We start from the raw sequence: 15,878 nt of genomic DNA, 5'->3' as shown, positions 1-15,878 counted from the left end.
TAGGGCCTTATTTTATAGCCCTCTATTAAAGCTATAAAACTAGCCCCTATTTATATAATTTAGAGCTATATTGGTAGGACTATAAGGGGTAGAGCCGAACGTCGCGTATTATCCACCCTATTAAGACAATACACCCCCTATAACTTTACTAATATAGCTCCAATTTATATAAATAGTAGCTGATTTTATAGCTTTATTCTAGAGCTATAAAATAAGACTTTATTTTTAAAATATAAAGCTATATTAGTAAAGCTATAGGGGGTGTCTTTCTAGGGCTGCGGAAACTTAAATTGAGGCTTTACGCTAACTAATTTTAGCTACCCCACCCCAAAAACTAATACCCATAATACCCTCTATAGTCCTACTAATATAGCTCTAATTTATATAAATAAGGGCTATAAAATAAGGCCCTATTTATAAAATATAAAGCTATATTAGTAAAGTTATAGGGGGTATATTGTCTTAATAAGGTGGATAATATGCGACGTTCGGCTCTACCCCTTATAGTCCTACTAATATAGCTCTAAATTATATAAATAGGGGCTAGTTTTATAGCTTTAATAGAGGGCTATAAAATAAGGCCCTATTTATATAATATAAAGCTATATTAGTAAAGTTATAGGGGGTGTATTGTTTTAATAGGGTGGGCGATGCGGCTCTTTCGCGTCCTAAGCGAGTTCACGATATAGTCGTTTTAATAATATCGGTACTGTCGGTTGCAAAAGATAGGAAACTCGCTAAAGAGCCACGACGCGCGCATTTACCTTACCATTAAAACAATATACCCCCTATAGCCCTACTAATATAGCTCCAATTTATATAAATAAAGGCTTATTTTATAGCTTTACTTTAAGGCTATAAAATAAAGTTTTATTGATATAATTTAAAGCCAAATTGGTAGAGCTATAGGGGGTGCTTTATAAAGGCTGTAAAACTCAGATTAAGGCTCTGCGCTAACTAATTTAGGCACTCTCCCCCCAAAAACGAACACCCCCTATAGCTCTACCAATTTAGCTTCAAATTATATCAATAAAACTTTATTTTATAGCCTTAAAGTAGAGCTATAAAATAAGCCTTTATTTATATAAATTGGAGCTATATTAGTAGGGCTATAGGGGGTATATTGTTTTGATGGTGGGGTGGATACGCGCGTCGTGGCTCTTAGCGAGTTTCCTATCTTTTATAACCGACAGTACAGGGTCTAGGAGGTTCGGTATCCCCCCCCCCCGTGCGCGCAGCAGCGGTGGCATCTAATTTCGCTTGAGCTTCGCCTAAACTAGTATGTAGAGCTAGCAGGAAGGGGTATAGTACGTGGTTAGGGCTTAAATCACGGCTCTAAGCTCAATCTGAAGCTATTCTGAACTCCTCTCCGTCACCAAAAGTCGTGGTATTATAAAGCCTCTTTCTCCTATTAATATAAGCTCTAAACGCGGGCATATATATACATACCGGCGCCGGCTATAAGAAGGATTTAAATTAATGGCGTACTGCTAGTCACCCAATTTAGAGCTATATTAAGGAAGGCAACGGGGTAAAACACCAAGATCTAGAGGTGATATTACAACTTGGTAGGGGAGAGGAGTTTAGAATAGCTTCAAAATCGAGCTCAGAGCTCCGAATTCGAGGTGGGCCGTGGTTCAAGCCCTAACCACGTACTACACCCCTTCCTGCTAGCTCTACATACTAGTTTAGGCGAAGCTCAAGCGAAATTAGATGCCACCGCTGCTGCGCGCACGGGGGGGGGGACACCGAACCTCCCGGACCCTATATTGTCGCTTGCAAAAGATCGGTAAAAATCGCCAAGCTAAAAGAGCCGTATTGCACCCCACCAAAATTCGTATAAGGGGTAATTCTTTTAATTTCAACTACCACAATTAAGGTTAATATGGGTCGCCGCCTTCCTGATGAAGTTATTCATAGAATTAGGATTCGCATTAAAGCCAATCAGGATATAGCGACTATTGCGGCTGCAGTAAAGGTGGCCAAGAAGACGATTTACAAGATACAATTAAACCTTAATATTTGGGGCGAACTGTACGCGCCTCCTACTATAGTCTAAGGTCGACTAAGAGCTCTGCTACCTTACTAAGAAATGGTAATATATACAGTTATAGTGTTAAGCTTTTTACTTACTGTTTATGCAGCGCCTTTTTAACTTCCTTAAAGATTAGCTAATAGCGTATTTAGATAAGATATAGACTTTCCTATTTAACGAATTTAATATTTAAGTCTCTACTGTAACTGTCTGCCGTACTCTTAAGAGAGCTTCCTAGTTATAAAAGGCGGTTACAGCTTAGGCGGCGTAAAGGAGCGCTCCCCTCTATAATGCCTAGATTAGTATATAAAAGAGCTAGGTAGTAGAGCAGCTTATATTTTTTAACAAGTTAGCAGTAAATAAAAGGACTAGTAATAGGAAGTACGGCTAGTTACTAGAAGGGACTATATATAGTATAGCACGCGTACTTAAAAGGTTAGAGAGGTAGAGTATTCTACTAGCGTTAGCAGTTAATAGATACCTTAGCTACCTTATCTTTTAAGGTTTATTACGTCTATAATATTTAAAGCCTTTATAGAGGAGTAGGTACTACCTTATTATATACTATATCTAGGGCCACAATTAGTCCTTATTCTTAACAACGCGGCAATTTATAAATTAATACGGCTTTAAGAGCTTTATAAGCAACACGGCGTCTTACTAAAATTCCTACTACTATACTTACCAGATTATAATCCTATTAAGGCTATATTTAATAACGTTAAGGCTTAGATTTAAAGGAACTAGCGGCTAGTTAAGGACTTTAAGAGCTTTAAGAGCTTCTTACATTTTACTGTTAGTTAAGTATATATCACGGAACCCTACCGCAGGGGCCTCTATAGGAGAGCCCCGTGCTCTCGCNTATACCTCGCGTACAGCTTATNTNAGCTACGCGTAGGTATATCNCCTCCTTACGCCCTNNACCCTTACGATCGATCGCGCAACGTCTTGTAGACTCCTCGAATACATACGCTTTGTAGCCACTGCCCCCGTCCCATAACATTACGTTACGCCTTTTTTACCACTAACGCTTAGCCTACGACCAATTCTACGTCTTTGTAATACTACAGGCGCTGCCAAAAGCAGCATATCTACGAATTACCTCACTTTATACTTCTAAGGAACCTATAATAGTAAAACAATATCCCTTACTAGCTATTATATTAAACCTAAAGAATAATCTAATACCTATACCTAACCTACAACGCNAATTAATCCCAGGAGAATTTAATTTATTAGCCCTAGCCTTAACCCCTAAGGAGACGGACACTAATAATATCTTATCTTTTATTAACTATATAACTACGAACAAGTAAACGGAAGGGCTACTACCTATTAAAATCAAAATACGAGACGCCGAGACGTTTATAAAAATGGTAGCATAAGACCCTAATAAATACTACCGCCTTCTATAGAACTATTACCTAAAGCTTATACGAGCCAAGATACATACTGCTTAAGATTACGATATTATCCAAGACCTATAAGCTTGTAAGGCGCTCGCCGATAATACATATTAAGAAACTAAAGACGACCTTTGCGTGTCTGAACGCGACGTCTAATAGTTAAAAAAGGCTAAGATTGTACTAATTGCTACGGTTACTAAAAAAGAAGGTATAATTAAATACCTATAATCTTAGCTTAATAAGCATATTCGTAACAACGCTAGATACCTCTCTACTATATATAACGCCACCTAAGTCTCTACGCCCCTAGTAACTTTACCTACTTAACGCTTAACGGAGGGCTAGCGCTAAGCAGCTTTACCTAATAAAAACCCCTACTAAAGTAGCGATAATAAAAGCTATAATAATCGGACCTAAACTGCTACCGTAGGGTCTAATATACGCTACCCTAATCCCCTAGTCTTTTAGGGAGACCGTAAGGAATATAGCTACTAAAAGATGCAAATCCATAAGAAACTAACTTAGAGTGCCTACCTTTTTCCTACAGAAGACACTAAAATCGGCTATATTATTGGGCGAATAAAGGGTACACCATTTAATAGACTCTTCGCCCGATGGGAGACTAGTGGCCCCTAAAAGTAGTAGTCCTACTAAGAAGTCCTTAACAATCTCGACCTAATATACTGTAACTATAACCTACTGGCCACCAACTAAGCTAAACTACGTGCCCTAAAGATAAGCCCTACTAAATTATTCGATAAATTCTATATTAAATTCTAAGAATACACCGAAGCCCTCGCCTAAGACGATACTAAAAACCAGAAGGACCTCCTTAAAAAAGTTACTTATCGCCTTAGTTACGCAGCCGCCAGCCACAACTATAACAATATTTATAATATGGTAGCAGCTCTATAGAAGATTAAACGACAACTAAATTAGATTACTACTACTAACCCTTACCTAAAGACCTCCCTATAGAAGCCCCCCGGGCCTACTAAACCTATATATATTAAGCCACTAACGCCTACTACCTTAAGTACTACCGGAACTAATATTAATTTCTCTATATTAACCTTCTCATAGAAACTCCTAGATGGAGAGCGCGAGCTACTCTAGAAACTAGGACGCTGCTATAAATGCCGTTAAGAAGGCTGTTATCGCAATAACCTAAACTACCTAATGGCTAGGTTTAGTAGCTACCGCCTAATACTTAACCTAATACCCCAAACACTAAATACGTTGCTACGCGCCACTACTATATAAGATAAAGACGTAGTAATAGCGGTAGAGTCGGATACGGAAACGGAAAACGCTAAGTCCTAGCCCTAAGTTATAGGTTGGGATGCCCTAATAACGGAGGGATCTATATATCGGCTTGCTTAATAGATAACTCTATAAAAATAAATAGACGGAAATAGATAGTTTTACCTATAATAGGAACTACTACTAAAAAATAATATAAAAGCCGTTCTATAATTAATTACGGAGCTACTAATAAATTTATAGATACCTAATTCGTGCGCACTTATAACCTACCTACCTTACCCCTTACTAAAGCCCGCGCCCTATAACTCGCTAACGGTAATTATACCGCATAGAAGATTACCTATATGGTATAACTCTACCTAGATATAAATAGGCACTAGGAAGAACTCTGGGCCTATATAACACTACTTACTAACTACCCTATTATCCTTAGAATAAACTAGCTCGAATAATATAACCCCGCTATTAACTAGAAGAAAAAAGAAGTAACCTTTAACTCTAAATACTGTAGAGAGACTTGCCTAGGGCATAGCCTAGCCACCTCTATTTACTCCCTAGGATATCAACCTAAGGAACCCCTTATTACCCCACCTATAACTAACTGCTACTATATAAGTGCCCCGGCCTTCTACTATATAGCATATAAGAAAGGCTAGACCGTTACTATAGCTTCCTAATTACAACTATATAAGCTTAATAAAGAATAGGACTACGTCCTCTATAGCAATAGGATAGACATAGTTGACCTTTTAGAAGACAACGCCCCTACGGAACTCTACAGACTTTTACCTTTAGACTTTAAGAAGTTTATAAAGCTTAAAAAAGGACTTACNAANNANGAACTNNNNAAGCTNCTCNNTAANAGGTANTATAACTTTANNNATNTNTNCTTATAAAANAGNNTAGATANACTCCCCCTATATTAACCTAATAACTATACTATTAATATTAAATAAGGAAAAATGCTACCTTATAAGAGACCCTACCTAATATTAAAAGACGAGCTTCTAGTTATAAAAAAGTATATTAACAAGCACCTTAATAAAGGATTTATTCGTCCTAGCATATTACCAGCAGCCGCCCCTATCCTTCTCGCTAAGAAGCTAGGAGGAGGTATCTAATTCTATATTAACTATAGAGGACTTAACGCTATTACGATTAAAAACTAATACCTAGTACCGCTTATATATAAGACCCTTAAGCGGCTTAGTTAAGCTAAAATCTATACTAAGCTTGATATTATTGCCGCCTTTAACTATCTCTAAATACGGGAAGGTAACAAATAGAAAACCGTATTCGCATCGCGCTTCGGCCAATTTAAATATACCGTTATGCCCTTTAGGGTATATAACGGCCTAGGTACCTTTTAAAGCTACATTAATAACGCCTTACGGGACTACCTTAACGACTTCTACTCTGCGTACCTGGACGACATACTTATTTATAGCGATAACTCCTCTAAGTATACTAAACACGTTTAAAAGGTTCTACAGCGCCTTAGGGACGTAGGACTTTATATTAATTTAAAGAAATGCGAATTCTTAGTTATAGAAGTAAAATACCTTAAACTAATTATTACTACTAAGGGTGTCTATATAGACCCCAAGAAGGTATATATAATTACTAAATAGTAAGCCCCTAACTGCATTAAGGACGTATAAGCCTTTCTTAGTTTCGCCAACTTCTATCAGAAATTCATATATAACTTCTTAGGCGTAGTAGCACTACTTATAGCAATAATACGAACGAAGGGCCTTTCTATAAAAGGAAGAAAAACGCACCTACGCTTTACCTAGACGCCTAAATGCGAGAAGGCGTTCTAAGACCTTAAAAATGCCTTTACTAAAGCATTTATCTTAGCTTACTTTACACCAGGATAATAACTCTACCTTAAAACTAACTCCTTAGACCACGTTAATGTAGGCGTCCTTTCTTAGATAGGTAATAACGGTCTCCTTTACCCAGTCGCATTTTACTCGTCTAAGCTTATACTATAAGAGTGTAACTATAAGATCTATAATAAAGAACTCCTTATAATTATATAAGCGTTTAAAGAATTCCAACTAGAACTCTCCTTAGTAGAGCCTAACTAGCCAACTAAAGTCCTTACGGACTATTATAATCTTAAGTACTTTATAACTATAAAGTAGCTAAACTAACGCCAAGCACGTTAGAACGAGTTCCTCTCTAGTTTTAACTTTAAAATTATATATAGACTAGGAGTATAAGGTACTAAACCTAATAGCCTAATACGCCGCTCGTAAGACCTTCCTTAGTTTAAAAATAACCCCTGTAATTAGTTCCAATAACAGACAATCCTAAAAGCACGAAATTTGGCCTTAGGTATACTACCTACAATAGAGCTAACTATACCCTAGCTTTATACTATAGAACTAAAGTTACCTTCTAAAATTAATAAGCTTATTATTACGGTATATAACGCCTCTATTAACCTATTACTATATTAACTTATTACCGCAAAGACCGCTAGCGCCCATACGCTGCCTACTAACCTCTAAAGCTTAGGCCAAATTAATATAGTAGCCTTAGAAGTAAAAGAGAACAGGCTCTATTATAGAGGCCGCCTATTTATCCCTAACTTAGAAAATCTATAACAGCAACTAATCTAAATAGCCTACGACCTCCGATTAAGCGGCCATCTAGGTAGAAAAGGAACCTATAAGCTTCTTAGCCGATACTACTTCTGGCCAAAAATAATAGACTTAGTTAAACGCTTTATAGGCGCCTGCTATAGTTATAAGCGCGCTAAGGCCTTTAATATAAAGTACTAAGGACTACTATACCCTCTACTAGTACCTATATAACGATGGGTAGATATCGCTATAGATTTTATTGTTGACCTATTACCCTGTAAATGACACGGCCGTACCTATAAGAACATCCTTATAATAATATACCGACTTATAAAAGAGCGCCACTACGTCCCAACTAAAGGCGTAGCCGTTAGCGACGTTACTAACGCCTTCCGCGAAGTCTACTAACTATATAGGCTACCTAACTTAATTACGTCCGACTGAGGTATATAATTTAACTCTAATATATAGAGACGAATCTACTAACGCCTTAGCATCTCTGTTAAGATGTCTATATCCTTCTACTATAAAACTACTGGGTAACTAGAAAACGCTAATACTAGTATAAAAGCGTACCTATGACAGGTAGTCGCCTATAATTAAGATGACTGGGTAGATTACCTCCTACTAGGTAAATTCGCAGCGAATAACTACGTCTTAACCACTACAGGACTTACCCCGTTCTTCGTGAATAAGGGTTATTACCCCTAATCCGGCATAGAGCCACCAGAACCTATTAATAAGAAACTGCTATATAGAAAACGCTTTAAGATGCTACTTACCGACCAGTATATAGACTATATAAAAAATCTACTCAACTACTGCAAGGGAGAAATGGCCTAGGCTTAAGCAAAGTAGGCCTACTTCGCTAACCGTTATAAAACGCTACCACTGGAGATGCGTGTTGGCGACTAGGTATAGCTAGATATACGTAATATCTCTATGCAGAGGCCTATAAAGTCACTCGATTATAAGAACCTTAGCCCCTATTTAATTAAACAAGTTATTAATAGGGGAGCCGTATATAAGCTAGAACTCCTACTTACCCTAGCTACCCGCGGGATATAGCCCATATTTTACCTATAGCTACTATACCTCTATTAGCCTAACCCCTTACCAGGGCAGATATAGCTTAAACCCCTACTAGTACTAATCCGAGATAAGAATAAAGACAAAAACTATAAGAAGTGGACCGTTAAACGAATTATTAACTCTAAATACTTTAGTAAAGGCAGAGGACGATGGCTCTACTACAGAGCTATATATACAGGATTCGACATAGATTAGCCAGAATGGCAACTATAGGAAGACTTTAAAAATGCAAAGGATCTAATTAGCGACTTTTACTACGCGAACCTATAGAAACTAGGCCTAAGTAGAGACTTTATACCTAATCCTCTATAGGAGCCCTTATAGAGTTAAACCGTTATATATTACCACGTAAGGGTAAATTGCCGTTAGATTGCCGTTAGATTGCGGTAAAGTGCGATTACGTAACTGGAATATCGTTAAGATGTCTAGGAACTTTAACCGGCGGTTAAAGTTATCTAATTAGTCGGATTCTTAGATGCCAAGCCCTATTATATAACGTTGTTTTAAGCCTTTAGCAATACCCCCCTTTTTCTTCTTTTCTATACCTTAAGTGTCTCTTCTATATATATATAGTAACCATAACGTCGCCAGAGCTCCGCCTCTATAAGAGGGGGGGTAGTATTACGGAACCCTACCGCAGGGGCCTCTATAGGAGAGCCCTGTGCTCTCGCGTATACCTCGCGTACAGCTTATATCAGCTACGCGTAGGTATATCACCTCCTTACGCCCTCGACCCTTACGATTGATCGCGCAACGTCTTGTAGACTCCTCGAATACATACGCTTTGTAGCCACTACCCCCGTCCCATAACAGTATATCCCTTTATATAGTAACCGTTTCTTGCACTTTTTGTATATGCACGCCTATAAGCCTATCTAGAGGCTTTATACCGTATATAGCTTAGCGTTAAAGCCTCTGGTTAGTGCGGTTACTCGGCGTTAGGGGTGCTGGCGCCTTATTAACACTTAGTAAACAGCAGCGAAGTGGCTAGGAAGCCTATATAATATTTGGTGTAGTTAATTAAAAAGCTTTAATATTATCGCCGTCTATTTAATCCTTAAATTATTAGCAAAATGTTGTCCTTATGCAGCCTGGCAGTAATTTAGTGGACTTTAATAGAAGATTTTCCTATATAATCAGCAGCTGGTTAATAGAAGAAGGGTAGAAATCTACAGACATGGCGTTATATATTACGACTTCTTGCTTAACTTCCTCAAATATATATTGGTGTTTTTAGTGGTAGCCTTCTATAATATTTTGTCGGCATCGCAATATCGACGTATTTTAGTGGGGATTGCTAATAAAATCGCGCTAGCTAGGGTGCCTATAGCATTCTAACCCAAACAAAAGCGCCAAAGGCGCCTAATACGAAAAGTGACTTTTGCCGCACGAAGGGATGGTATATACGCAAGAGCCCACTTCTAAGAGGTAGGATATATTATATAGTAATATACACGACCAGCTTCTACCCCCCCCCTTTAGCAAGTGCTCCAAAATTTTAAATTCGGTACGCGCATCCAATCTCGCCAGTAATTGTAGCGAACGGTTGTGGCTACACGTAAGGACCATTTTGGTTGCCATAGAGAATTATTCTGGTTAGCCGGGAGAATCAAATTCAGAACTTGCTTGACGACGCTCCCCTAACGTATGTTTCCTTAACGTACGCTTCCTCTTTTGCTTATACCTCTGCCTCTGCCAAAACGCGAATACAAAGCTGTCTCTGCAATTGCCGATAAAATTTGGCAATATCGTATGGGTGGAAACCTACGATATTGACGAAGATTACGACACTGTAGAACTAAAGTTCTTACAGCCAAGCATGCGGCTTCGCTACAATTACTATATACAGTTGGTGGCAACCAAGCGAGATTAGATACGCGTACCGAATTTAAAAATTTAGAGCCCTTGCCAAAGGGGGGGTGGAAGCTGGTCGTGCACATCACTATAGGGTAATAGATAAATACTATCTTAATCGCTTAAACTTTAAGATTAGAGGCCTAATTCTAACTAGCGTACTAATCTTAAAGCTATATCTCTCCTATTAATCTAACGTTATCCCTTTACCTAGCTTCTCTAACTTTAGCGAGTTAATATTCCATTCTTCCTCTACCAGCTTATCCTTAATTGGCTCTAAAGTAGCCCTCTACCTCTTACTACTAAACTATAGCTTATTAACTAGCCAGTTAAAGAACTAGCTAAGTAGCTTAACTAGATCTGTTTCCAACTAAACAGGGCTTAAGTTTTAGGGTGCTTTATTATTTAAAGATGCAGTAGAATATTGATAAAGGTAAGGATTTTGGGCCATAGAATTGGCCTAGTTTATAACTAATATTACTACTAGCTGCTTAATATATTCTAATATAGGATCTTCCTTCTCTACCGCCGGCTCCTTCTAGATCTTCTTTCTCCCCTCTCTGCTACTAGCCAAGATCATTATAATATTTTGCAACGGCTGCTTAACTGTAGAGGCGCTAGAGAGAAGCTCTCTATTCTACCGCTAGAAGTCTACTATATTTACAGGATAATAGTTAATTGCAATATTGGGCGAGTTAGGCAACGGCTTATTCTGCTAGCAGGTCTTACTTTTATTATAGCAATAGATATTTATATAAGGCCACTAATCTGCAATTACTGGCATTATATTGCCAGAAGCCTCCTTAGCAGCAATTTCGTTAGGTAAGTTAGTAATTTAAACTTATATAGCTATCCTTCTGCCTATAGGCCTCTCGATAACTTACTGACTTAAAGTTATAACAGGAGGAGCCTAAGACTCTAGTTCCTTCTCCTTAACTAAATATAAGGTGAAGTTTAAGGAGAGAGACTTAGATGGCTAGTACTTATGCTATTTCTTAATTATTATAAGAGCTTAATATAGATCCGCAGGTAACCGAATATCTTAAGGGCAGCAGTCAGCTTGCCGCGCTTTCTCGTAGGAGGCAATAGCTTAGAGGTAAGTAATCTTAAACTTCCATGGTAGTAGATTTAGTACAGTCTCGTTCTGCCATTACTCTAGCTTAAAGTAGTATATATTTTTAGTATTAAATACTACTAACTTTATGCTAGGAAGAGATACCTTTTTACTACCTATAACTGCCTTTTAAACACTTGTAAAGCGTGCCGGCGGCGGCGGCGGCGGCGGCGGCAATAAGCCTATATCTTTATCTTCCACCTCTATAGGCTCCTTAATATTCTTATCCTCGTCCTTATTAACCTCATCTACAGACGTAGGCTCTGCAGGCGTTGCTGGCGACGGCGGCAACAGCGACGGCGACGGCGACGGCGACGGTACTGGTATTGTCTTCTACCTCTTCTTTGCCGCCTTCGCCTTCCTCTTTATCTTCTTCTTAGGCGGCTATAAAATAGTAGGGGTAGGTACAGATTAAGCCTGCTTTCGTTTAGAAGGCTTTAGAGGACGGCCTAATAATTAAGTAGGTAGCTGCTGCTGTTAGGACAATATAAGATACAACACCAAGATTTCTATATAATTGGCTTAACTAGGTAACGCGCTAGCTTCAATATTTGGGCACTTACAGTAGGCAATTAACGCAGTATAGGTGGATAAAATCAAAAGAATTGCCCCTTATACGAATTTTGGTGGGGTGCGATGCGGCTCTTTCGGCTTAGCGATTTTTACCGATCTTTTACAAGCGACAGTAAGGGTACGCCCGCTTAGCCGCACGGCCCGCCCACTCGCACACACGAACACCAAAATATCACCAATTTTAACAATTAATTACTCCACCAAAATAGGTGATATTTTGGCGCTATAAAATATACTGGCTGATTTATATCTTTAAAAACATTTTAATATATCTAAGATAGCCTAAAAACACAATGTTAAGTAGTTAAAGTTGTCAAAACACTGGCGTGGCATTTAGGCGTTAATAAAAGAGTATTATAAATCTTAAGACTATATAACCAACAAATAGGTTTAAAGCTTTATAAATTATATAAATCTATTTCTAAATTAAAGGATTCCTCCTATACCATTAATAGTTAAATATTTTATTAAGAATATTACTAAAATTAATGTTAAAAAGAACTATATAAAAGTTATAATATTTAGTAAAATTAGTTTTAAAATTATAAACCTAAACAGTAGCCTACTCTTTTTATTATTTTAAAATATAAGTAAACTAATAATAAAATTGATTATAAATGGTTTTTTATAATTTTTAACAACTATATTAAATATAAAGCTAGCTTAAATTAAAAATAAGGGCTTTTAACCTATAATAGCTATAACTTTTATTTAAATATAAAAGTCCTTAACTAATATTATATAAATAAATTTTTTATAGCCATATTTTCTCTCTATAGTATATATAGACTTTAGTCTTTTAATATTTTAATACTTTTTACTACTAGTAAAGTATTATAGCTATAAATTGAATTATTATATAATATATAGCTAATAGTTTATTTTATAGGTAAACAATATTTTTAAAAGGTTTTTAGGCTATATAGAATTCAGCCTTTATATTAAATAATATTATTAATAAATAAAAAGATTAAAATTTATTTATTTAATTTTAATATTATTTTAGGCTGTTTTTTAAAGTATATATATAAGGAGTCTTTATTATTTAAAAGCCTATTAAAAATTATTTTATTACTTTAGCCTAATAATAGGATTAGTATATAAAACTTATTAAATACTATAATAATAAAAATAATAATAAAAAAGAACTTTAGCTATATTTAACTTTTTAAAATATATAAATTAAGAATAAACTTTTTATAAAAAAAAATAATATACTTAAATTAGCTTTTTATAATAAAAATAATAAATAAATAAAAAATATAGGCCTTTTTAATAAGTTATATAATATTAGAGAGCGTAATTTTTAATTTTTAAACTTTATTAAAGTGTAGTAAGTAAAAGACTTAAAAACTAAGTATAAATAAACTAAAATAGACAAATAATATGCCATTAGAAAGAGGAATATTTAATAAATAATATATTAAAAAATTGGCTCTATATAGACGCAGAAAAAAAAGTTATTTAATTTATTACTTAAGTATATTAAGCTGTAGAAAAAGTAGTAAAGAAAGCTAAATAATAATAAGTAAAAGAGGATTATAAAATAGTCTAGTAGCTTATTAAGAGGCTAAAGTAGCTAAAAGGATACTTAGGAAAAAGAATAATAAGGTGTTTAATAAGGAAGTTTAATTAATTAAGATAGTAGAGGTAAAAGAGGCTGCTACTATACCTCCCCCTTAGGGTACACAAAACAAGGGAAATAAGTCTACTATAGAGGTTTAAGGATTATAAGCTTTAACTAGCTAGATTCGCAGCTCCTTAAAGCCTTATATACTAGAATTATATAAGTGGTAGGTTTTGTGTGTCGCGGGTAGCCTCAATTTTGCTAAAGTGGTGATGCTTGATTTGGCCTGTGCGACTGGGCGGGCTGTGCGGCTAAGCGGGCCAACCCTTAACTCGCTTAGAGCCGAACGTCACGCGTTACCCACCCTCTCAAAACTACATACCCCCTATAACTTTACCAATATACCTTTATATTTTATAGATAGGGCCTTATTTTATAGCCCTTTACTAGGCCTATAAAAGAAGCCCTTATTTATATAAACTAGAGCTATATTAGTAGGACTATTGGGGGTATTATAAGGTACTAGTTTTTGGGGCGGGGTAGCTAAAATTAACGTGGGGGATCAGCTTGTGCACGCGACCGGCTCGTGCACGGTTTTCCCCACCAAAATCTGGCAAAATACACCTTTTTACACCACCTATAATTTAATAACTATAACAGCTATTAATAACATGCGGAACGTTAGGTACCCTACGTAAACTTTGACCCGAGTTTAAAAGCTTTAACTTAGAGCCTTATATATAGAGTTTAATTAATATATTAATATATATATAGATATAAGGTTTTCCAGGGGGAGACCCCCTGGACCCCCCCTCTGTAGAGCTTTTACTTAATTTAAAAGTAGTAGTAAGGCTAAGGCGCCTTAGTTACTACTAAGTAATATTATCTTACTAAGAGGATCTATTACAGTAACAGAGTTTAATTAATATCTATATATATATATAAGGCTTTCTAGGGGGAGACTCCCTAGACTTCCCCTTATAGAGCTTTTAGAAGTAGTAGTAAAGCTAAGGCGCCTTAGTTACTGCTAGGTAGTATTATCTTATTAAAAGGATCTACTATAGTAACTAAGGTGCCCTACTTAAGTTAGGCTTAATTTAGAAGTAATATATATATACCTCCATCGTATTATATTGCGGGGGCTATGTAACGTGGCCCGCCTCCACGTCGCCATACGGCCAAAAAGACTGAGAGTGCTTGCGAACTTGTCGTAAGCGTGGCGGGATCCAATATATGTACTCTTACAGGCTACTTTATAATAAGGGGTAAGCTTTAGATAGAGGCTTATATAGAGCTTTAATAGAGGCTTATATAGAGTAGTAATAGAGGCTTATATAGAGCTTTAGTAGAGGCTTATATAGAGCTTTATATAGAGCTACGTGCAGAGCTATATACAGAGCTACGTTTAGAGCTACGTGTAGGNGTGTAGGCGTGTAGACGTATAGACGTGCAGACGTTTATACTGGCGATTAATTATAGAGACGCCTGTAGAGATAGTTGTATGGGCAATTATATAATAATAATAATTCATTGCTTAATATCCGATTTGGATCCCTATTAGGCCTACGCGGACTACTCCTTATATACATATAGGGAGAAAACTCTATTAGGCAATTATATAGACGTTTAATTAATCGTTTATACGGGCGTTTATATAGGCNATTAATTAATTAATTAATTATATGGACGTTTATAGAGCTATACGTAGAGCCATTTATATAGGCGTTTAATTGATTAACTGTATGGGTATTTAATTAATTAATTATATAAGAGTTCGTATAGGCACTTGTATAGGCGTTTGTATAGGCGATTATATAGACATTTATAGAGCCGTTTATAGAGCCTTCCTAGTATATTAGTGCTATATATTAGTAGAGCTTTAGAGCTCTATATTAAGCTTTGAGTAGAGCTTTAAGCTTAAGGGGGAGATCCCCTTAGACCCTCCCTATACACTACGTGCTATATATACTACATAGGCAGAGGTCTTATAGAGGCTTTAGTAAAGCTTCTATAGAGCTTTATATAGAGCTTCTATAGAGCTATATATAGGTATACAGACGTTTATACAGGCAATTAATTGTAGAGATATTTATAGAGGCGATTGTATAGGCAATTATATAGACGTTTAATTATTTATTTATATAGGCGTTCGTATAGGCGTTCGTATAGGTAATCGTGCAGACGTTTATAGAGCCGTTTGTAGAGCCGTTTATAGAGCCGTTTGTAAAGACAATTATATAGCGATTAATTATATAGACGTTTATATGGCCAATTGTAGAACCTTCCTAGTATATTAGTACTGCGTATTAGTAGAGCTCTAAGTAGAACTTTAAGCTTAAGGGGGAGACTTCCTTAGACCCCCCCTGCGTACTATATG

At 36.4% G+C, this 15,878-nt stretch overlaps 1 protein-coding gene across 1 annotated transcript; it reads left to right on the top strand.

The window, feature by feature from the left end:
* Nucleotides 1–1,885: 1,885 nt before the first annotated feature.
* On the top strand, nucleotides 1,886–2,059 carry K441DRAFT_574299 (uncharacterized protein; the record flags this gene model as incomplete). The annotated part of the gene is made up of 1 exon (XM_067644094.1): nucleotides 1,886–2,059. The coding sequence occupies one exon, from the start codon at nucleotides 1,886–1,888 to the stop codon at nucleotides 2,057–2,059; it is 174 nt and encodes a 57-aa protein (XP_067501127.1).
* Between the last annotated feature and the right edge of the window lie 13,819 nt (nucleotides 2,060–15,878).

The sequence above is a fragment of the Cenococcum geophilum genome (genome assembly GCF_001692895.1).
Source record: "Cenococcum geophilum 1.58 unplaced genomic scaffold K441scaffold_38, whole genome shotgun sequence".
NCBI classification, from domain to species: domain Eukaryota; kingdom Fungi; phylum Ascomycota; class Dothideomycetes; order Gloniales; family Gloniaceae; genus Cenococcum; species Cenococcum geophilum.
The sequence above is the reverse complement of the archived record's forward strand: the minus strand, read 5'-3'. Positions and strand labels throughout refer to the sequence as shown.